The sequence below is a fragment of the Ambystoma mexicanum genome, chromosome 7p, assembly GCF_040938575.1.
Source record: "Ambystoma mexicanum isolate Mex_15411 chromosome 7p, UKY_AmexF1_1, whole genome shotgun sequence".
Lineage (NCBI taxonomy): Eukaryota > Metazoa > Chordata > Amphibia > Caudata > Ambystomatidae > Ambystoma > Ambystoma mexicanum.
Window position 1 is genome coordinate 83,724,158 of NC_090939.1, and position 25,057 is coordinate 83,749,214.

The following is a 25,057-nucleotide window of genomic DNA, read 5'->3' on the forward strand; positions in this document are numbered from 1 at the left end:
ATGCTGTGCACTGGACATTACCTCCTCATGCACCAATTCTCCCCTGCTGAAGTCGTGCCCGCAGATAAGGCACAATGTCCCAATCTGCTGGGCAATGTAGTCCATTGACTGCCACCCGGGACACTGACCCGCATCTCCATCATTTGTGGGTAGGTACCAACCCATGACTGTGTGAAAAGGACCCACTGACTCCTGTGACAATACTGTGCTTCTGATGACAGTGTTGCTCTTCTCCCATTCCAAACTGGAACCTCAATGCTTCATTCTCGTCATCATCACTGGTATTGGGTGCATGGAACTTGTCGTACACATCCCAGTGTCAGCGCTGCAGATGGTTTAGGAGGATTGTGGAAACAGTGAATCGGTTGCAGGGATCTTCCCCCATCCTAACGATGTTTGAACCTGGACACTTCACAGATTCTGCCTCTGATGCTGAAACTCCAACAGGCATGGCGAAGAGGATGGTGGCAAAGGGTGGGGTTTGGTTGTGTACTCTGTGTACTTTCGGAGGAACCTCAGAGCCTTCTTTGAACCCTACTGATCTTAGTGCCTCCTTCTGACCACTGAGGCTCAGCTCTCCTCTTGACCCCTGCAGTACTGTTTCTCCTCCTGACCCTTGTGACACTGGCTGTGCCATCGATTCAGGCTCCTCCCCCACCTTTGTGTCATTGTCACCACTGTTCCACCATCACCCCAATAGCACCCTCATCACCACCAATCCCATGAACAACTTCTGCAGATACCACATCTGCTGGAGGAGGCAGATTGTATGTTTGCCCCATCTCAAGAATGCTCATAAACTGTGTCTCCCCCTTCTGGTTCCAAGTAGGAGAAGAAAGGATCCCCGAGCACTGGCTCCAGGGTGCTGCACTCCTCGTGCATCGACAGTACCACATCAGATTCCTCCCCTGACAACAAAATCAGGTTCTTCAAAACAAAATAAAGAATAAACGTTTTTTTCTCCAAGAAAATAACAAAGATTTTCTATAATAAAAAAATGGCTCCACAAATAAACTGGCATTAAAGTAAGAAACAAATGAAGGTTTCCCTAACTTAAGTAATTCATTTTTTACATTCAAATCACAACACAAAAGAAAAGGATTCCCTAACAAACAAAAGAAAAGTCTGCCTGCCTGGCACACACAGTATGAAACTAAAATAAAGGTATCCTAGCTAAAAACAAAACGTTTCCACATCACAAATGCAGGCAGGCCCCGCCACCCCAAAAAAAGCGATCCTGCTTAACCCCTCAAAACTCTCTCTCTTTCTCTTGAAACTCTCGGTATGGATGAGTTCTGCCTCACTTTCCTGCAGCCGAACAAAACCCCGAAAGAAAACAGGACATCGCGTGTTCTTCATGTAGGCTCCCAAACTAGTTTCTGCCCAAGAACTCCCCTGAATCCACGTGAGGGTGCCCAACTCCGACGTACAATGACGGTGGGGTCTTAATATTTGTGCAGTGCCTGGATCTGTGCAGTGCTTCCTGGCAACTACGAGCTCGCAAGTGAAATGTGGATGTTGCAGTTATTCGTCAGGCTCCACCACCTGAATCTGACAATTGAAGCCACAGGGATTTGGGGGTGAGGTGCATTGCCCAGGCCTAATTGAAACCTAGAAGGCGGCGCTGTACTACCACTGTCCTATTTTTAAGAAATAAAAGCTTGTATTTTAATATATAGGTAGCACACACCTGCCTTCCAATCTTTCTGCATAGCAATTACAATGGTAGTGTGGAAGAAACAGGTGATAGATGTGACACCCTTTACATGCATTCTGAGTACTATGTGGCTGTTTCTTCGTTGGCTGCTTCCATTTACTGGAGTAGTTCTGAGCATGACTATATGGGCCTGATTCATGGAATTCTTAGCACGGTGCAAAGTGACTTTGCATTGCCAACAAACACCCTGATTCACAGAGTGTATTTTTGCAGTACAAAGTTACTTAGCACTGGTGCAAGAGTGGTGCTAAGTCACTTTGCACTGCTAAAATACACGTTGCATCGCTCTGTGAATTAGGGTGTTTGTTGGCGGTGCACGCTAAAAGATCCATGAATCGGGCCCTATGTCCTTAACTAGTACCTCGGGTGCAACTAGGAAGAGAGAAAGATTCACAGAGCGTTTTCCTATGGGATTTCACCATTATAAAACGCTTCTGCGAATCAGGCCCATAGAATTGGCTGCTGTTTGAACTTCCTCTGATTCCTGGTTTAGTACAGTTCCAACATTGCAGGAAATACATATCCCATACCTGTTTTTACATGTCTTGTACTCGACTTTAAGAATTGGCTTGCAGGGCTCTGGTTTCCTGCCATCTCGTGGGATTTTTCCTAAAGAAAAGACAAACAGCTTTACCTTTCCATGACTTGAAACATCAATGCATAGCACAACTTTGAATGTCCGCATGAACGCACTTAGGTGAAACCTGAATGTTAGCACGCCCACACTTAGATAGAATTGTGAACATTAGCCTACGTCGCATCTAGATAGGACTTTGAATGTTAGCATGCCCGCATTTAGGTGAAACCTGAATGTTAGCATGCACACACTTAGATACAATTGTGAACATTAGCCTGCATCGCATCTAGATAGGATTTGAATGTTAGCATGCCCGCACTTAGATGAAGCTTCAGTGTTAGCATGTGCCACACTTAGAATTGTGAACATTAGTCTGCGCAGCATCTCGATAAGATTGTGAATGTTAGCATGCTCACACTAAGATAGAATTGTGAACATTAGCCTGCATCGCATGTAGATAGGACTTTGAATGTTAGCATGCCCGCACTTAGGTGAAACCTGGATGCTAGCATGCCCACACTTAGATAGAATTGTGAACGTCAGCCTGCGTTGCATCTAGATAGGATTTTGAAGGTCGGCAAGTCCTACACTTAGACAAAACTGTGAATGTTAGCCTGCTAAAGGTCAGGTAACCCACTAACCAATATAAGCTCAAACTCTCTGCATACTTCTCTCTCAAAAAACTCACACAACCATCTCTCGTAATACAAGCCGCCCGCACTTCAAAACACTGAAACAACACATAAGCCGGACCAACAGCACACGCGGACTGACACCGACCCAATACCCGCATCAAAGCTCAGCACCCAGTGTATACCGAGTTGAAGCTGCCAACAGAACACCACTCCTCTCACTTTCCTACCCCCCCTTTACCTTACTAACCCATCCCACCTTATCATTTACAGATCCGCCAGAGCGCCTGGGGACCAATTCCGTTGGTGACGGTGCGCGGTACAAATACCTTTAACATTTAACAACATTTAACAACTGGCTGGCAGGCTAAGTGCTCTTCAATTGCAGTATAACAACTGTAAAAAACAACATTTGTGGCACACTTTGCTTCTACATATGTTTCTGATGTGTTCCAAGAACCATTTTGGAAAATCAACTTTCTGATTGTATCATTTGGTGAAAGCTCAATTATCCACCAACTCTTTTGCATAGCCAGCAGGCAGTTCGGATCATGGGGAGATGTACTGGTACAACAATAGGGACTCAGAGTGCTGTGCTTCCACATTCAGTTATATTCCTCATGCCATCTTCACAAGCGATCACGTTAGTGATAAACGCAGAGGATCCCTTTTTTAATGTACACACTTTTTAAAAAAGTGACCGGTGACCCAGTGCAAATGAAACCACCTTGCATACACTATTTGTATTTTGTTTATTTGTATATCACACAAGGCCCGAGGGCAACCGGGGGCATTATTTAGTTACAGTCAGCTTACATAGAAGTATTTACATTTAGAATATACAAAATATACATGTGACAATCAAAGGTATACAATTTACAATATACAAGTGACATAATCGAAGGTATACAATTTTCAGGATAGGGCAGAATGCAATGGCAGAGACAGAAAAATAGCCTGTGGTGTCATAGAATATTGTTACAGTCAATAGTCATCCTTAGTCGAGGGTGGATAGCCAAGCTTTGGCATTACGGTTGAAGGCAGTGAAGGAAGGTTCAGCTCTGAGTGGGTTGGGTAGTGTGTTCCACAGCTTGGCTGCTAGGACAGGGAAACTGCGACCTCCAGATTTTTGGAGGTTGAACTGTGGGATGACAAGGCAATTAGTATGTGCGCTTCTGAGAGGTCTCGCAGCTGAGTGCGAGGTGAACCTGTTGGAAAGGTAGCTGGGGGCTAGGTTAGCGATACTTTTATGTGTGAGTGCCAAGGCTTTAAGAGAGACTCTTTGGGTAACTGAGAGCCAGCGAAGGCTCCGTCTGTATTCAGAGATATGTGCAGTTCTAGGAATGTTCAGGGCCGCTCTAATATCGTTGTTTTGGATGATTCGAAGTTTTCTGATATTGCATTGGTTAGTGCCCAGATAGAGGACATTGCACTAATCGATTCTGGAGAGGACAAGAGTCCTGGCTAGAGTTGTGCAATTGGCAAGAGACCGGAAAGGGCGATAAGCTGTGATAAGCTTGCATGTGTAAGATGCAGCTGAAGAGACTGCATTAGTTTGTCTGGATAGGGAGAGGGTGGAATCAAGATAAATACCTAATGTCTTGGTGTCCTTGGCCACTTTGATGGAGTTACCATCGATGCTGAAGGACTTGAATGAGGAGTCAAATTTACTGAGTTTTTTCAGTCTTCTTGTCATTTAAACAAAGTTCTTGGCCAGGCCTGGATGACTTGATAAATTACGTTGATAGCTAGGGAGTCAATTTTGTGGTCACCAGTGATGGGAATAAGTATTTGGGTATCGTCAGCATAGTTGGTGTACGTGACGCCCATACGGTCCAGTATGTCAAATAGAGGTTTTGTGAAAACGTAGAGTGTCGGGGACACACATGACCCTTGGGGGACACCACATGTGACAGGGGTAGGTTCAGGAGTGACAGAGGGGGAGAAGACCCTCATAGATCTATTGTCCAGGAATGATGTAATCCAAGCTGTGGCTTACTCCGAGAAGTTAGCCGTTGATTTAAGGTGGTGGCAGAGGATTTGATGATTGACTAAATCGAATGCTGCGGAGAGGTCTAGAAGGAGTAAAAGAGACAGTTTTCCCTTATCTTTTAAGTCTTCTATTTGTGTTTTTAAATCTAGTAACGCAGTTTCTGTGCCATGGCGAGGGCGGAAGCCCGATTGCCTAAGACCCAGAAGGTTGTTGGATTCAAGATAATCTTAAATCTGCAGGTATGCCGCTCGATCGAGAATTTTTTAAAGAAATGGCACCGTGGTGGTAGGTCTGTAGTTGGTAGGAGTGTTAGCGTCCAAGGTAGGTTTTATTCAGTAAGGGAATAACCCAGGCATCCTTGAGGTTGTCAGGGATGATCCCCGACTTGAAGGAGGAGTTTATGAGTGTAGTGATGAAAGGCGCCAGGTGCTGTGAGGACTCCTTGATAATAGTGGCAGGCAGGAGTCACCCTGACAGTTAGAGGGCTTAAGACTGTTAATGATGTGTTCAACTTCAGAAATAGAGAGGGGTGAGAAGCAGAAAGGTTGATGAGGTGCAGTATTCGGTTTGTAGTTAGCCTGAGGGGCAAGCTGCGCTATACAGGAGTGTAGACTGTTTTTTTTCTCATTGATTTTGGTTTGGAGCATAGTCATTTTTCCCACGAGAGCCTCTTGGATGTTTGTGCACCAAGCGCTGTCTTTGGAGCAGGTGTCTGGAGGAGTAGCAGGGGATTCCAGTTCCTTTAAAATTTTGAATAGCTCCTTGGTGTTGGATTGGGCCTGTTCAATATGTTTATTGTATGTTTCTTTTTTAGCAGCCAATATGGCTTCTTTGTAATTTAAAGTGGCTAGATCCATGCTTGCTTTATTGGATTCCGTGGGGTTACTTCTCCAACGAGTTTCAAGGGTCCTTTTTTCCTTACGTAGGGTTCTCAGCTGAGGCGTGTGCCAGGTGTTAAGGTGAGCCCGGGGTTTAGGTTTCTGTAGTTTTGAGGGAGCGATAAGATCAAGTGCCTTTAGCATAGTCTGGTTGTAAGTGTCGACCAGGACAGTAGGGTCCGAACATGAAGAGGCAAGATCATTGAGGGCGGGGAGGATGAGTGGGATAAGTTTAGCACACGTTATGTTGCGCTTGTTCCTAGTGGACGTGGCAGGTGCTATGTTAGGGATGGGGTGAATGATTTTAGTGGGGATGCTAAATGTAATAAGGTGATGGTCCGTCCAGACACATGGTAAGTTGGAGTTGACCTTAGAATCACAGTTAAGGTCAGCTATCCAATCTAGGATTCTGCCCTTAGAGTGAGTATGTGCGGTGACACGTTGTGTGAAGCCTAGATTGAGTAGTACGCTGTTGACATCATGGGCCGATGCATCGTTAGGGTCAGAGAGGCCTAAATTGAAATCACCTAGTACGATGATTTTGAGGTAGTCTTGGTGTTTTCAGACAGGTTGTGGGCAAGATCTCAGTAAAGGTAGATATGGGGCTAGGGGGCCTGTATATGATGTGGATGGTGAAGGTCTGGTTAGGAGAGATGGCGAGCTTCGCTGTGAGGGATTCTGCTGATTTGAATTGGCAAGGAGTGCCAATATGGTACTTCTCCAGCGACCACAGAGGTGCTGCAAGAGGATGTCACTCTGACGCCCATTTAAGGGCCTGTCACATGGAAATGGGTACAATACAGAAAACAAGCATTGGCAAAGGTAATAGTTTGGACGTTTATTATAGGCATGAGAAAGGCATTTTCCAGGCACTGTCATAATGGTAATATCTGGCCATAAGGTGGCAACACCTGGCAAATGATATTAGCAACTCGGTATATTATGACAGTGCATGGTAAATGCCTACCTAAAGCCCAGACAAGATCCAAAACTATTGCCTTTGCCAACTATTAACAAAGATGTTCATGTGGAGACTTCAAGATGGCCGCCGACACGAGATAGACGTGTCGACGGCACTACGGAGCCTGCCAGTGGATTAAAGCGGTCCCACCACCCCGCTTGATCAACTGTGTCTGCGATCTGCGTGCCCCGATTGAAGGGGACAACCCGGTGAGAGTGGTGAGCGAGTGGGAGCAGTGGAACAGTGAAACACCTGCGGGAGCAGTGGATCATTGAAATACCCTCCGTGATCAGGCGAACGCCCAGGCAGAATACACCGGGTGAAGAAGGCCGACAGTGGGGGAGGAGCAATAGCGGCTAATGGAGCCCCGGCCGTGGGGAGAGCCGGCCCAGAGAGTGAGCGGGTCCACCGAGGAGAAGTTGCCTCCGGGAGCACACGCACGCCCCCCGGGGAAGTTCTGCAGCTCCGATGCCCTGGACAGGGCGAGAACGGGCTGCGGCGGCAACTGCCAGTGGAGCCGCTGCGACCGACGGAGAGAGTGCGGCAGGAGGAGGAAACAGTTGGGACACCACGGGGAGACTCGACCAGGACGCCGGGGTCCAGCCGCGTGGAGGGGCAGAACCGGAGCTGCAGGAGATAAGGCACAGAAGATTGGAGTGCATGTCTGAGCAGTAGGTGGCGAAAGATGAGGGCCGCTTAGCAGGAGGAGCAGCAGTCACCAACGGCCCCGGGACCAGGGGGAGATCCAACCGAGAGAGCGAGTGGACCAGCAGAGGAGGACTGGCTCCCGGTGCCTGGACAAGATGAGCGCGGCCATACCGATGGGGGTTTAGTGACTCTGCCGCCTGTGAACGGGTGAGCATAGACTGCCGGTGAGGACGTGAGGATGCCGCGACCACTTGAGGGAGCTCGGCGGAGTTGGTGATCGGTGCAGATCAAACCTACCAGACAGCAGAGGAGATAGCCACAGCCCCGCAAGAGTGGGATAAGGTACAGGGGGTGTGAGACCTGAGTGGGGTGCTGGGCGCCCCCCATTAATCCCTCAATCCCTACCTTGGGGGGGCAGCGAAAGTGGGGGAAGGACAACAAGGGTGTGGGTCCCTAGGAGTCCGGTCTGGGCCACACGGTTTATATTCCGGAACTGTCACGGGGGTGTACTTGGAGGATTAAGAAGGAACGCAGCGGTGTGGCCACAGACTAGGTGCCCCACGGGAAAGATACCCGACAGCTTGCTCACCGGAGCGGGAAGGGGCTGTGCTAGACACCTGTCACGGAAAGGGCATTTCTTTGGAAATTGAACATGAAGTAAATGTTGGACGAAGATGCCCTGGTGAGGGGGAGTTAAGACAAAAAGGAGAGGAAGTAACGGGCCTGGCGTCTTCCCCACCTCACGGCGCGGGGGTAGAATACCCAGGTTGAACCCACGATCCACGGAAAAGAAAAACCCTGGAGAAGGGAGGGGAGTGACGGCACGGGGAGCAGGGGGCACGGCTGGGGCCTGGGGTGAAGCAGGAGCTACAGCTACAAGGGAGACTCCTCCCTCAATCCAGGAATGTCTTCAAAGAATAAAAGTAGACAGTCAAGGGCGGTCTGTTGCAATCAGAGTCTCCAGGCACCCTCCCAACCCTGTGGCAGGAGCCAACGATCAGTCAGCCGCCCATGAGAACAGTCAGACTCCGACCCTACAGTCAGAAGATAGTTTGCTGACCCCGATGTCACGTCAAGATCTTCATGGAGAAATGCTGGCACTTCAAACTAATTTGGCTAAAACCTTTCAAGATCAAATCCAGCTGCTCCGATCGGACATTAGCCAGACTCTAGCAGATATGAAGCAGGAGGTGGGGCAGCTAGGAGAGAGAACAGATATCCTTGAAAGGGGCCTGCAGGAAGTGGGCAAAGAGGCCACAGAGAATAGTGAGGCAATTGAAAGACTGGACATAGCAACAAGGAATTTGGAATTAAGGATGGAAGATTTGGTGAATAGGTCCAGGCGGTTCAACATTCGGCTGAAGGGGTTACCGGAAACAACCCAGGACAGGGATCTGAAAGGAGCGCTGCAAGGCATCTTCGCGGAGTTGCTGGGAGAATCCTCTCCAGAGTCTGTCGAGCTGGACAAGTTCCACAGAGTAGGCCGCATCAACAAAGGAGTGAATGCGAGACTGAGGGATGTATTAGCAGCCTTCACCAGATATGCACAGAAGGAGGCAGTTTTGAGAGCAGCCAGACAGAAAGAACCCTTAAATCACGACCACCACAGAATAGAGCTATATCAAGATTTGGCCTATAGTACATTGGTGAAGAGGCGACAAATGAATCCCATCCTGACATTCCTCAAGGACAAGGGAATTAAGTATAAATGGACCTTCCCCAGGGAGCACAAAAGAGGATAACTTCTGTGCAGGATGGGGCAAACCTGTTGCAACTAGAACTAGATCAGGAGGAGCCAGGAGAAGGGTCGGGCGAGCATCAGGAGCGTATCCGGGCTGGAGTCTCAGGGCTTGGGAATGGTCCACGGCAGGGGAGAAAAGGAGGAAGAAGTCTGCCCCGAGGGGCGGCCATGGGAGGGGGGGAGATGATCAGAAAGGGGTGGGGGAAGCCGCCAGTGATTTGAATTCCTGACGACAAAATGCTATCTTAAAGGGGTGGTGGGTAAAGTAGCAATCTTCAGGGCTGGGAGCAACAAGGAGCAAATATCTTGAGGATGGTAAGAGATGGGGTGATTCGGGAAGGGAAAGAGGGGAAACCTCAAGGGGAAGGAGGGGAGGTGGGGGGAGTTGGGCGCAAGGGGGGGACACGGGTGATACTTTCCAGGATCCGGGAAGGGGGGCAACTGAGGTCGACAAAAAGACAAGGGTGAGAGTCTTTAAATGGGTGAGGGGGTAGCGGTGCACAGGAAGGCAGGTTCCGAGAGAAGCAGCCCTGGGAGCGAGCGATAATGCTGGGCTTAGGACTATTCTGTACAATTCAAGGGGGTAACCCATAATGTGAGGGGACTCAACTCTCCCATGACCAGGAAAAAATTAAAGTTTACAAGGACAGTGGGGGCGAATATATTGGGCTTGGAGGAAACTCATTTATTACATAAAGATCAAAAGAGACTGAGGCTCAGGGGCTTTGATAAAATATTTCAGGCCTCAGCAAATACAAAAACGGCAGCAGTGGCTCTGGCATCCAGAAACTCTGTGCTTTTTAGGGAGGACTGTATAGTCCGGGACAAGGGGGGAAGATATATCATTGTACGCGGCACCTGTATGGACACTGTATATACGATTGCGGTGATATATGCCCCGAACAGAGGGCAGGAAACATTTTTGACTCAATTCCTTGAAATCTTAGAGGAAACAGCGAGGGGCCCCGTGGTCCTAATGGGAGACTTTAATTTGGCCTGGGATGGGATACGGGATAGATCTGGGAAAAGTATAACGGGTTTGGAAAGGGCAGCCTCGGCGGGCTTGCAGGAAAGAATGACAGGGCTGGGCCTGAAGGACGCATGGCGGGAAATGAAAGAGGACGAGGCGGGATACACAATTCTCTCGAGTGTACATGGTACACAATCTAGAATAGATTACATCTGGATATCGGCGTCCCTTTTGGGACGAGTGAAAGAAGTGGAAGGTGGCCCCCTAGGCATAGCAGATCATAAAATCATTACTATGCATTTAGATCATTACTATGCATTTACACCTCCATATCCCCTTCCTTCTCGCACAGAGAAGGAAGGGGATATGGAGGTGTAAATATCCAGCAGCTCTTATGAGGGAACCGGTGCTCAGGGGGGGAGGTAGAGGGAAAATGAAGAAATTCATGGAAGAAAATAAGAGGGGCGACACACCCGAGGACATAAGATGGGACGCGTTTAAAGCCACAATGAGGGGCGAGCTCATAGCTGGCAAGGCAGCCCGGGACAGGCAAATGAGAGAACTAGAGAAATAGCTAGAGGGTGAAGTAGAATCCGCCCGGCAAAAAGCAGAAGTAACGTCAAATAGGGCCTCTCTAAGGTACAGCAGAAGGGCAGCTTCGAATCCTCTGCACTAAAAAAGCGGAAGGGGCTTTGCTAGCAATACGGCAAAAGTTTTATGCGAAGGCGAACAAGACGGACACCCTTCTGGACCATCTACTGAGAGGAGAGGCAGCGAAAAATGTAATAGGAGCACTAAGGTCGGAGGCGGGAGAAAGGTTAACGCGCAATGAGGATATCCAGGAACACCTAGTAGCTTTTTATGAGAAGCTCTATACATCACAAGGCCCTACGACTATATCCCAGGAGCAAAGTATACCTGTCCAAAATCAGCGAGGAATCTGAAGAGGTTTTAGGTCAGGAGATCTTGGAGGATGAAGTGAGGCAGGTGGTAGCTGACCTCCCACTGGGAAAAGCCCCGGGCCCAGACAGATACACGGCATTGTTTTATAAAACATTTGCTGGCTTTCTCGTACCCCACCTGACTGTTCTGTTCAACACGTTCAAATCTACTGGTCGTATAACACCATCCATGGAGGAGGCTAAAATGACCCTGATCTTAAAACCCAACAAGGATCCACTGGAACGGTCATCATATAAACCAATTGCATTGATTAATACCGATGTGAAAATCTACACAAAGATATTGGCTAACAGACTAGAGGGATTGTTACTGGACTTAATCAATCGGGACCAATCTGGGTTCCTCCAGGGGAGGCAGACGGTGGATAACTTAAGGCAAGTAGCGCATCTGGTGGAAAAAAATGCAGAAACGAACACTCCCGCGGTCTTACTTTCTTTGGACGCCGAAAAGGCTTTTGACCGCGTGGAGTGGTCGTATCTGTTTCGCACTATGGAGGCCAAGGGGTTGGGAGCTGATTTTTTTAAAATGGTGAAGGCAAATTATCAGGGACTGAAAACTCGGATCTTGGTGAATGGGTCTCTTTCACACTCCTTTAGTTTGCACAGGGGTACAAAACAAGGCTTCCCACTTTCCCCATTGCTCTACGCTATATACCTAGAATCACTCCTACAGAGGATACGGGATGAGGATGGGGTGCGGGGCATTCCGTTTAGGGGTAAGCAGCATAAGATCACGCCCTTTGTCGACGATATGTTACTCTCGGTAATCAACCCAGTGGAATCCATCGGGGCTAGCAAGAGGGTGCTTGAAGAATTCGGCGTGGCCTACGTATCAATATGGGGAAGTCAGAGTTATTGGGCCTATCATTAGACAAGGAGAGGAGCATTAGGTTAAAAACAGACTCCTTTTGTCTGGTCCTCGGGAGGAATTAAGTATCTAGGGGTCCGGATCACCCCCATACTTAGGGGATGATACGCAGAAAATTATCTTCCCCTTTTGGAAGGGATTAAAAAGGATCTTCGTAAATGGCGGTCTCTTCCCATATCCTGGCTGGGGCGTATAGCGGCAATTAAAATGGTCACGCTGCCACGTATGCTTTACCTCTTTCAAGCCATCCTGCAGGCGATCCGAGAAATTCTTCAAGGAGATCCAAACTCTAATGGGGGAGTTTATATGGGAAGGAAAACGAGCCAGGCTTAGCAGACGCCTGGTAGAGGCCCCCAAGAGGGAGGAGGGGGGTTCAGGCATTCCAAAGTTTAGACAATACTATGAAGCAACACAGCTGCAGATCATAAGGGAGTGGTTATGAGAGGGAGTGGGCAATTATGGGTTGGAATGGACAGGGAGGTGACAAAACATACGCTAGGGGAAGTATTATGGTTGAGGAAGGATCTTAGGCCTTCCCACATGTATGAAAGCTCCATTACAAGCTTAATGGCAAATAACTGGGATCGATTGGCTAAGATGAAGGGTATTACTTCCCGTCCCCCTTTACAACGATCTTTAATAACGCCGATTTTACCCCGGGACCGAAAAGGGAGCATTCACGAAATGGGAAGAGGGGGAGTTGTAGGAGATTCCGAGACATGTTTCAATAAGGGGAAATCCTTTCCTTTAGAGAATGCAAAGAAACCTTCGGAATCGGAAAGGGGGAAAAGGCTTACGTATGCCCAGATGTGCCATTGACTGCTACACCCACCAAACAAACGAGCGGCTACTAGAGAGTGCACTGCCTTTGAGAAATTTTTACTTACAAATGACGGAGCCAAAGGCCATATTGGCAACCTCTATAAGATTCTGGAGGAAACCTCCCCCGGTAAACGATGGCCCTTCATGACTAGATGGGAGCGGGTGATAGGGAGGGGGTTTGAAATGGAAGATTGGTCCAGGCTATGGAAAAAAATCACCATGCTGGCTAGGGCATTGCAAACACAAGAAGCCTGGTATAAAATACTGTATGGGTGGTACTGTACGCTGGCAAAGCTGCACAAAATGTACCCGGAGGTATCAGGGGCGTGTTGGAGGGGGTGTGGGCAAGAGGGAACGGCTGAGCACATCTGGTGGAGGTGTCCGAAAATCGTCCCATTCTGGGAGAAAATACAGAAGGAGCAAGATCAGGCATTTGGAAAGGGAGGGAGCAGGGCCCCGGAAATGGTGCTTTTGGGCCTGCAGATTGGTGTGACAACGGGAGAACCCTGCATCAGGGAACGAGCTCGAGTGACTTTGATACTGGCTGCTATGGGACTAATTGCTCAAAGATGGAGGAGTGGTAATGTCCCAACTTTTCATGACTGGCTACCAAGGTTGTGGGACATAGTCGCTCTGGAGTGGGCGACTTAAGCTACGAACGGGGAACTGTCCAAATTTGCGGGGATTGGGGGGGACACTGCCTTCCTGAGAGACGACTATAGAGTAATCTGGTGCCCCCGAAGCCTCAAGATCCTAGACCTGCTGTAAATTTAACGACCTCACCCAAGTGGGAGCGTTCCTGGAGAGAAGGGGAGATTCGCCCAGAGAGGGGAGTGTGGGGGTGGGTTAGGGGGGTTGTTCTTCTGTGATTTTCTTTGCATTCCTTTTCTCTCTTTTTCTATGTTCATGTTATAAACTTAATAAAGCGAGGTTTAAAAAAAAAGATGTTCATGTAAGGAATGTCATGTGTGAAGAAGACGTTTTGATATTTCATTGGATACAGCTTATTCATTGAGAAACAAAGTGCAGAAAGCGTGTCTGCATCCGAACATTGGAAGGGAGGGATATATATGATACAGTCAATTATTATATGGGTTGCTGACATTCTCGGCCCATTTCAAAGAGCATCCATCCCCTTTATGAATTGTGATGAGAAATTGCAATGTTGAGAACCCCCACCCATCGACCACTTGGTTGGTGTAAATGCCCGAGGAGGGGGGCATGTGAATGTCTGCATCTGTGCTGAGAGGCATTTTGGAAACCGAGCACAGCTTTTTTCAACAAAAGTGAAGGGGGTGGATGCCCTAACATGGGATAATGAGGTGTACAGAGGGACCACAGGCTTCTATTGTATGCTGTGCAATTTGTGTGAGCCTTGTTCTTTAACGGGCATGTGTTGCAAGGAGAGGGAATTATGCTTGCTGTGGAAGTGGGAAGTCCTCGTGCCTACATGCCGCCTGTAGCAAGGGCAGCCTGGAGAGGACAGGCAGTCGACTGCTACAAACCCATCTCAAAGTGCGCACCCCTTGTGACCTGGGCATACGTTAAGGGAAAAAGACAGCGCTGTGGAGGGGGCACCCCGCAGCTGAAAAGCGGGGTCCAGTAACCTGTGTCCCAAGGAGGACAAGAACAGGGAGAGGTACAAAACACTGGCTGGCAGTGTACCAGCCAGTGTTTAGGTAATAGACGCATAACACCATCTGGGGCCAGGTGGGGAACACCACCACTGTTCAGGGACAACAAGGAGGTGCGAAGCACCCAGGGTAGGGGAAGCAGGAAACACCCAGGTATGGACAAAGGGGCACCCCAAGGTGTGAAATGCCATCAGAGCCAGCCGGCATGGGGCTGGGCAAGCCCCTACACAGGCAGGCAGAATCCAGGGCTAGTCCCTGGCCAATATAAGGAGCAGCAGGAGCAGCCAGAGAGCACATTGTGTTTGGTAGCCTGCACGGGGCACCAAACAAGTATCCTGCGTATGCAGTTTACTTTTTCTTTTCCCCAAGGATCCTCCCACCCAAGAAAAAGGGAGAGAAAAGAAGAGAAAGAGACGCAGGGCAACATACGGGGCCCACATGTCGAAGGAAGGAGGCACGGGCCACAGGGCGTGACCTCTGGACCTCGTGCCTAAAAGTATACATTATGTATTATTACAATGATTATGATTGTTTGGTGTATTATTACATAATGTGCAATAAAAAACCCACAGCCTTTTATTGCCAACACTTACACAATGTTTTCTGTGGTACATGGGGATGATGGGTCAGTCTCTAACCTCTTGGGTTCACTGGTTATGTGTTCCTGCACGTCGTTACAGACTGCGCTGCATAATGGTGATATCAGGACCAGAGCACGGGGGCTTAAATCCGTGCAGTGATATCCAATATCACCACATAAAAGTGCGAAATAGGTCCCGCTTGTGAAAGCATTTCTCCTGTTTGGCCAATGACGTATTTCAAGTCATTTTGATTTCTTCCAGAGGAAATAAGGAACAGATTCGATTTGTATGTATGTTTTAGTTTGGTTTCTTTTATTGTGATTTGGTTTCATAGGCAAACCTTTTCAAAAAAAGAAATAATTTAAAATTAATTAAAAATAAAACAAGTCTAAAAGATTCAATGAAGAACAAAGAAGACAGGAATGAAGTCAAGATAACATAAGTACTAAAATAATTTCAAAGAAACCGTTCTAAAATTGAATTCAGCTGCATCTATAATCAAAGTTGTATCTGTAACACTGAACAGGTGTCAAGTAATAATCTATAAAAAGAAAGAATTAAGACAATACTCTCTCCCTGCAGAGACCAAAGACGTGCCCCGGACAAATCATTATGACTGTACACAAAGGAACGAACATGCTTCCTTCTATGTGTTTTACAAGTCCCAGCAGCACTAAAGTGACAGCAGGTACGTGCCCCGCAGTGTCTTTCCACATTCAGTTCTTTCCTCTTGCACAACACCTTTGAAGCCAGCAGGGTACCAGAAACGCATACACTAGCCACCCTTTCATGCCACCAAGAAAAAAAAGAGAGAGAGAGGGAGAGGGGGAGAGAGAGAGAGAGAGCGAGGGGGAGAGAGAGAGATAGAGGGAGAGAGAGCAAGCAAGTCTCTTTCATGAGTGAACTAGATACTCAAATAACTAACACAATGCCGCCAAGTTTGTCCGGGCACTTGCGGCAATAGGGTCCTGAATTTATTTATTTTAATTCTTGATAGAGCGCCAAATCGCCCGCAGGCCTCATGGCGCACATAAAACAAAACAGAACAGACAATGAGAAGTGACAAAAATCAGAGTCAAAGATAGAGAGAGAGCACAGAACTAGGGAGCAGAGAAGAGAAAGGTCTTCAAGTTCTTTTTATAGTCAGATTAGGAAGAGGAGGACTTGAGGTGAAGTGGAATCAAGTTCCACCATGCTGGGGCAAGAACATCAAAGTTTATTTTTCAACATTTGGCAAGACGGAAACGAGGCTGAGAAAGTCTTGCCTGTTCCACTGACCTGAGAGAGCGTCCTGGCATGTAGCCATGGATACGTACTGAAAGGTAACTGGGCGCGATGTCATTCAGGCATTTAAACGTGAGTGTGAGTATCTTGAAGGATACCCTGTCCTTCATAGGAAGCCAGTGTAGTTTTTTCTGGGCTTCAGTGATGAAGTGCCGTCTTGGTAGACCAAGTACGGCACGAACAGCGCCGTTTTGAGTGTTGGCAGAAGATATACCAGCCAGAAGGCTGTTGCAGTAGTCTAGCCTTGAGTTAACCAGGGCGGAGGCCGGGAGGGTCATGCAGTTTACAGATAGAAATGGGCGTAGTGAACAGAGCTGTTTGTTGATCCAGTCGCATGTGGCTTAGGTTTTGGCCACATGAGGACGCATAGAGAGTTCAGCGTCAATAGTGCACCGAGCGACTTGACGCTTTGAACAACGGGCATGCAGACATTATCTATACAAATTGAAGCATAGTCGGCAGGGAGGTTCTTTAGCATGTGACTGGAGGCAGCAATGAGAAGCTCAGTTTTATCGGCATTTAAGGCCTTTGAGTTGTGAGCCATCCAGGAGTGGATGATTGAGTAAATGGCCGAGATGGCTTTGGCATCTGTGGGATAGGAACCAGTGAGTTTGAGGATGACCTGGGTGTCATCAGCGTAGTTGGTGTTCAAGACACCCAGGTCATCAAGCAACAGAAGAAGAAGAAGCATGTAAATGTTAAAGAGGGTGGGTGAGAGAGAAGATCCTTGAGGGATGCCTCAAGTCAAAAACGATGGAATGGATGAGGAATTATGAATGGCCATTCGGGCAATGCGAGGGCCCAGGAAGGAGTCTAGCCATTGGGTGGTTAACTTGGTACAGCCTACAAGAGATTGCAGCCTGGAGGCCAGCATGGGTACACTGAATAGCAGCATGGGTACACTGATCTGCTTCGAGCAGGTGGGCCTTCAGAAACTGAAAAGTGAATTCCAAGTAGCAGCCTTGCACACTTCTAGAATGATTAACACTACCAGATGTCCAGTGCTAGACTAGTTAACAGAGGGTGGTGACTGCTTTACTACGACGGACTTCTTGCATTAGTTAAACACGTCTAGGAATGGGGTAGGTAGGTATGTAGTACTCCATGGTGGAGCAGAGGAGCACACATATTATACAAGTGCGAATCCATCAGGGCTTACCAGGAGATTTTCTAGGCTGGATCTCAGAATTTTGGAAGCGCAGTAAAATGAACCACAATGGATTTACAAAAAGTAAAGTGTGAGCAAAAACAGCTCCATTGATCCAGGACAAGCACCTGCTCAGCTAGTAAAGAAATCTGAGCACTGGTGCAAGGTACACAATTTAATAGACAGTAAACCAACAGTGGATCTTGCAGGAGCACCCTCTTCCTCTCACGCCCCCGCACATGTTTTTATGGTAACCCAAACAATGGGAAATACTCAGAATGAAGGCTCAGCCCCCTACTCAGTGCAGGATGTATACTGCCCAGGTGAAGTGCAACTTGACGTGCAGCTAATAAAAAGAGCCGGAAGGCACAGGCGTGGACGCATTTCAGTGCGCGCGCTATGGCCTGCGCACCGGAGCTCCCTCACCCAGCAGGGAGCCCCACCTGATATGTAACAGCAGTCATGTAGAATTGCCATGCTGCTGTATCTTTTTCGTTTTCCTCCACTCTTTTGAGCAGTCTGAAAAACTAGTCATGAATTGTGGAAACAAACTTGCTTGGGTGAAGACTAAAAATAACACAAGACATCAGCTTTGGTGCACACAATAACGCCTTACCAAATGATCCACGAGAAACCCAAGTGGCAACCTTGCAAACCTGCAGCAGAGGTCAGGAGTATGTCTGATACAGAAAGTAAAGTAAAGCTACTTCACACCTGGAGGTGTATGCGTCAAGATGTCCAAGGACTGCTGGTCGGGAAAGATTAAGCATGGAAATGAAGCACAGACTACATTGGGGCTGGAACCGTAGAACCACCTTATAGCAACATCCAGTCAGGTTTTCAGAGCATCAACAATGAATATGCAAAAGGAAATGTACATATATTGACTTTTAATGGTTACAGTTTGCTTATGTGTTGGTTATTCTAACAACACAGCTAATAAAACACATTTTGGGGGCTAATCCTTCAAATGTTGGGAGAGGGGCTAACCTCACGGGTGGTGGGGAGGGGCAAACTTATTTGTGTGGGGGCATCTAACTTCTTTACGTGTTTTAATGAGACTATTCTAGTGCAGCTTCAATGTTACAAGCAGTTAACTCTCTCCTTTAAGTCGCCTATTCCCTCTCTACCCTTCCAATCACTCCCCCGGCATGCAAGTACTAGACCCACATCGCGATTTCAATTGCCTAAAAAATGCAGCATTTGAATGCAGGTACTAACAGTGAAATACTTTACGTTGGTAATTGCTTGGCCCTTATTAACAGCAACACCCACGTGCCGTTTAACATCTGTGTCCTGTTCTGTCCGGCAACTGCTCTAAAGGTTAGCCAGGTCGAGTCAACATAGCCCAAAATGTCAAGAGGGGTCATGGGGGGTGCTGAAGCCCAGTCAACTGAATGGTGTTGCTCCACTACTTGTGTTTAATGCCTTGATCACTCCTATCCCTATTCTTTCTCATCCCAGTAATCATATATGTGGCAGTACTTGTGCACTCTGCCTCAAACACAAGTACTGGGATGAGGTAGAATTACATGGAGGTAATGCCTGACTTAGTTACCTGTAATCTTCATTACTCCTAGTCCCACTCTTCCTCATCACAGTATTTACATATGAGGCAAGGAGCCTCATACGTAAGCTCTGGGACAAGGAAGAGGGACGTGGAGGTAATTCTTGGCCAAGGAGCTGATTTTGGAGGTTTGGGTAGGGGGAGGGAGGGAGAGGGGATGTGTGGTGGTGCATGATTGTGCAATATTAAATCATAATGGTTGTCCATGTCCAGGCTAAGCAGGCATGATATGTGGTGTTAGTGGTTAGAGAGGCATTTTGATGCAGCCAGTCTAGTAATTCCTCAGTTTGGTATGACTTTATTTTAACTGGGAATTTCTGATAAAGCAGTCCTGCCAAGTGTAATTACCTGGCTAGATTGGCATTTGGGTGCTTCCAGTCTAGCCATGTCTTACTGCGGCATTGTATATTTTTCTGGGCATCTGTGATAAAATGATCTGATAAAAGTCATTTATAACGTGCCTGTACACAAGTGTTTCTATGCGTGACAAGACAAGGGAGGGAAGATAGAGGGAGGACAAGACAAACAATCTCACTAGGCCTTGTGTCATTGTGAGAACGAGAGATGCAAGAGGAAAGGGAGGGGGGGAAGTGCAAGGGAGAGGGGAGGGGAAAACAGGGAGTAAGTGCAGCCAGGACAGCACGGCAATGGATAGTGCAAGGAGAACAAGGGGCTGCAGGGTTACAGTTACAGCCCCTACTTAGGGGCACATGCATGATAGGCACGCAGACAGTGCAAGTGTGACCGATCAAGAAAGAGCCTGGACTCAGAGAGACTCTGAGGGTACCCAAGCAACTGGTCGGTACAGCAGACAGGTAGGTCAGCAGGGGAGGGAGAGAGAGAAAACAGAGGAGGAAAAGGAACGTTTTGAGCTGCTTCCGAAACTTCAGATGGTCCAGCTCAAGTTTGAAGAGGCAGGGAGGCCATTCCAGAGGGAGGCGCCAGCAGAAGAGAGAGATCTACCCCCCAGTCTCTGCCTGGAGAAGTGTCTAACCCTTAGAGAGTTGGAGGTAGCTGAGAGAAGGGCTTGAGAAGGAAGGTATTTTGGAAGAGAGTGTTGGATGTAGTGCGGGCCCCGGCCCCACAAAGCCTTGTGGACAATGTATATATATATAACTTTAATGTGGTATAGAATGAAAATAAATTCAGACTTTACACATATTACAATTTACAAGAATTACAAAGCATTGAACTTAAATCATAAATATATGCAGATATATAAAAAAACATAAATAAATCTCAAATATAAAAGCGGTTAAAAAGAACAGTTACGCATTACCTTTCCTTATAGGATTTACAAATGATCATATCGGGGTAATGACTAATAACTAAGTTGGAGTTGGAATGAGTATATTTAGGAATAATGATCAATTTCTGTCTCAAATAGGGTACTCTATGCATTCCTAAATCTCCTCAGTATTGGGGCGATTCCAATCCACACTCCCTAGCAAGATCAACCTGTTGCCAGATATTGTAGAATGCTATAAATAGATGCATATTGCTAGAGTTAGTGCAATAGCGCCAGAAAGACGTTTTGCGTATGGTTGCAACATCATGTACAAATTCTCCCAGATAACGCAAAATTGTGTCCTTCAATATCCGGCATTCAGTGAGAAGATGTCTGGCTGTCTCTAGGCATTCTGAGGATTTACAGAGACGGCAAGTACGCTTATCAACCGGGATGTTCTCCCATGCACCTCTAATGTACAAAGTAGGCAATTGCTCTAATCTAAACAGGATGATGAAGCGTCTGAGTTTTCTGGAGGGGCAATGCAAAAGGTCTTGAACTTGATCCTTCCAGCCACCGGGAGCCAGTGGAGAGATTTCAGGGCTGGAGAGATAGGATCCCTGGGCTTGAGGCCAATGATATGCCTTGGAGTCCTGTTCTGGATTAGTTGCAGATGACAGAGAGTAGAGGAAAGCAGAATGAGAAAGAGGCTGCTGCAGTAGTCCAGCCTAGAGAGAACCAGGGCTCTGGAGACAGTGAGCTTTTGGTGGAAAGTGAGAAAGGGAAGAGTCCCTTTGAGGAGTAGCAGCTGGTAGTGGAACTTATTGGTGACATTCGAGATGTGAGGAGAGAAAAAGAGAGTAGAATAGAAGATGACACCAAGCTTTTTTGCCTCGCAGGAAGGTGAAGGAAGAGGGCCCAAGGGGGACGGCCAGAGTGAGAGAGGGGAAAGCTGGTGTCAGGGTCAAAATGAGAAGGATCTCCATCTTGCTGGCATTAAGGCAGAGATCATTGGAATCCTGAATCGCTGATAGACAGTCAAGAATGAGCGAGAGAGGAGAAGAGGCTGAGGGGAGCCTGAAGGAAAGCTGAGTCATCTGCATAACACTGAAATTTAAAGGAGAAGGTAGAGATCAGGTGGGCCAAAGGGGCCAAGTAGAGGTTGAAAAACCAGGGTGAGAGTAGACAGTCCTGGGGAATGCCACAGTTAGAGAGAAGTGGCAGACAGATTGGGACCAGGTTGGACCTGGGAGGGGGGCGGTCCAAGAGGAAGGAGGTCAGTCACTCAAGGGCCTGATCCGTGATGCCCAGGTTCTCACAGAGTCGATTGATCAGGATAGCGTTGTTGACTCTGTCGAAAGCAGAGGAAAGAAGGAGGGTAAGGACAGAAGGAATGCTGGAATGAAGGTTGGAGAGCAGATCTTCATGGGTGTTCAGGAGAGCACTTTCCATGCCTCTGGAAGCTCTGAAGCCAGACTGATGGTCATGGAGACAACCAACAGATTCAGTGTGGAGAGTAAGTTGGGAGATGGCAAGCTTTTCCAAGAGTTTTCCCAAGAAAGGGGTGAGGGAAATTTGGCAATAGTTTGCTGGCAAGTAGGATCAGCAGACGGCTTCTTGAGGCGTGGGTGAACAAGGTAGTGATTAAGGGGAGAGGGGAATGTTCCAGTGGCTAAAGAGTGATTACAACAATCAGCCAAGGCTGGAGCGAGGGTGTCAATATGGTCCTTGATGGTTCTGGAGGAGCAGGGGAGCTCCTGTTTGGACGACGCTGTCATAGATCAGACTTGTCTACAAACCTTGTCAGGTGTTGTCAGAGAGAAAGAGGAAAAAGGAGGGGGAGAAGTAGAGATGGCCAAAGGGGGCAGAGAGAGGGAGAGGAAGAGGAGATAGAGGGCATGATGTCCTGAGATTTAGCTGAGAAGTGAGAGGCCAGAGCCGTACAGAGGGCCTTGAAGGGAACAGGAGAGATAGAGACCGTAACAGGAATTGACCAGTTCCTTGCAGATTTTAAAGAGTTTGGGCGTGTTGGTAGAGGCCGTGGAGACGCAGGCTTTAATGTGCGCTCTCTTCTTGATGAGTGCTATTGCTTTGACTGGCAATTTGGTGCAACCAGTCTAGGTATGTCTAAATGTGGCCTGGTATGCTTTACTGGAATGTTATTACGTGTCTACACTGGTCTACATTGTGCAGCCAGTTGGACATGTTTTCATTGTGGCATGGCATTTTTAATACCAAAGCATTAATGTTCCTGTGCACTGTTGGTGACTTACATGTATTGTATTGGTTTTATCCTACAAAACAATTGCAAACACTGTGGCTTTATAGGCAATTTTTCTTAGAATGTGTGCAGTATATTGCATTAAAATACATATTTATATCTTTCTCCTAGTGCAGTGTGCGGCATACCCCTTCAGCAGCACGTTTGTGTATATTGCGCAAGCGTGACAATCTAGGCCAGCCTAGAGTGTGGCGCGACCTGTGATTTGTTGCCGAGTTTGGGGGGCCCCCTCAGAATGGCTCGCAGGGGGGGGGGCCACATTTTGTGTTACACCATTGGATGAGTCTACTAGACAGTAATTGTTAGGGAGAATTCTCTGTTAAGGCTAATTTCCCAAACCTAGTGAGTCCCCCAGCAGGTTTGCTGGATTTTTGGGGTTTATTTTTTTCTCCTGCTAAGAGTGAGACTCTTTTTCTCCCACTCTTAGGCATGATTTGAGAATGTCCTTTGACTGCGAATGTGTTTTATGGGCTATAGGATCTTTTACTCCATAGGGCTTCATGTGTTTTTGGTATATGTGTTACACAGCACCCTCAGTGCAGTAACACAGGGGTGTCATAGTGACCCCCAAACATAGACTCCATACCCTGGGACGGACTACTGTCTCCCAGGGCATGTTAAGTCACCATTGGCTTTACTAGTCTCAAATTGTGAACAGAACCAGTACAAACCATCATATTGTGGAAGTACTGGTAGGGGTAATTCGATTGCCCCTGGGTCTGTTTTCCAAGGGGGCACTGTCAAGTCCCCCCTTGTCGAATTTCTGGCTGGTGGCAGTGGATACCACGCAAAATATTCCACCAGAATATTTCCTATGGGATTTCCCCATTCATTTTAAACACATCACTTTTTGGTGCAATGTTAAAGATACCGCCGGGGGTATTTATTCAATATTTATTCCCCGGTTGGGTCTTTTTGTCAGGACTTGGTTTCAAAATGGCGTTTGTGTTCACCTCTGAAACTCTAACCCAAGTCGAGCCCTTTGTTTCACTTTTTGGCAGGCTTCTGCACAGAAGCCCTCCAAATGGTGCCACTCTGTCTGGGGTCTACAGGATGTGTGGGAGGCGGATTAGGCACCCTGGACTGAGTTGCCTTGGCAACTCAAGTCGCACTCTTGTGTGATTGGCCCTTAGCATGTTTGAGTGGCAGCTAGGCTGTTGAATGGGGGTTTTTCTGCATAAAAGCAGGGCTTTGGGGACTGGAACTTCAGAAGTCGCCACAGGACCTAAAGAATCCGAAGAGGGGAGAAGCTGAGCCATCTACAACAACGACACCACCGGTGGAGCCCTGCTGTACGAACTCACCACTTCCCCGACGACAGAGGAGATCTTCTTCCAGGAGAGTCTTCTTCCCTTTGAGCTGGTGGGACCTACCAGTTTGCCTTTTTCGCCTTCCTGGATGTCTTGTGGTCGAATCGCCCGTGCCAAACACCCTGGCGGCCGGATAGCCACGCTTCACCACTACCGCAAATAAAAGGGTGGTACCTTTTAATCGGGAACTCTGCGGCTGGTTTCTTCCCTGGCAGTGCAACGACCTCCAGCTTTCTTCCTCGTCAAGATCATCACTTCCTCTGGTCGAAGCCACGACTTGCACCCGCTACCAGGAACAACTGCCACCGCTGGAGCTTTCTCACCATTTCAGGTACTGTGTCCCGCCTGGTCTCCCTTGCAACAGATTGTCCAAGGTGTCCTGTAAATCCTTGACTTTCTAACTGTGTTGACCTCAGACCTGCTAACTTTGCCTTTCTGAACTGATCCAACCTCTTTTTTGACTTTTCTGCAAAGACTTTGAGTGCATTTCCACTGTGTGATCTTGGGCACATTCCGCCTTGCTCTCTCCAAGAGTGGGCCTGGCCTATGAACTTTTTGCTCTACAGTAGACTCTGCCTTTCTTGACTTGCTGTGGTTTCTTAAAAGTGTTGGTACTGTGTTATTTTCCTACTCTGCCTTTTCTCTCCCTTTTTAAACGAATTATTGGAGTGCCATCTACGGTTACGTGCTCAACTCTGTTTTACTAAATAAGTGGTGTCTTAACCTACACTTGTCGAATAATTAACTAGGGAGGTGTACATACTTATAGTGACTGTGTTTGAACTTGCTTGATATATTAGTGCCAGTGTATTTTCATAAGTGTGTTTTTAAATAAATAATTATATACTTTTATACCAAAGCTCTGGTCAGTGTTTGCTTGTTCTACTGTATTTTTGGCCTTATTGTGTATACTCTATATACTGCCTAACTCTTCTTGAGAGAAGTCTGACTGCTCAGCCACAGCTACCAGGTAAATCTGGGTGGTGCAGACTGCTACCAATTGGTTTTACTGCTTACTCCTGTAGTCTTAAACCTTTTGCAGTGGTCCCTAAGGGAACTGCACAGGTTTCTGCCTAACAGTAATGTTTTACAAAGGTGTGGATGGTAGACAAAGTGGCTGCCGCACAAATGTCCCTTATTCTTTTTGTAGGACAGAAGATGGTGCCATGTCCCTCATTGAATGGGCCCTCAGGCCTTCTAGGGGGTCTTTCCCAGCTAATCTATAGCAGACCCAATGATTCTCCGTCTTCAAAAAT

General features: G+C 47.5%; 1 protein-coding gene across 6 annotated transcripts in view; it reads right to left on the bottom strand.

Annotated features, from left to right (window-relative positions):
* Nucleotides 1–25,057, bottom strand: part of STXBP5L (syntaxin binding protein 5L) — a 3,950,894-nt gene that overhangs the window by 2,198,534 nt on the left and 1,727,303 nt on the right. For all 6 annotated transcript variants that reach the window (XM_069635832.1, XM_069635831.1, XM_069635829.1 and 3 more), the window contains exon 9: nucleotides 2,248–2,326. In XM_069635832.1, the coding sequence (XP_069491933.1) occupies nucleotides 2,248–2,326 (79 nt within the window). The remainder of the gene's footprint in view (nucleotides 1–2,247; nucleotides 2,327–25,057) is intronic.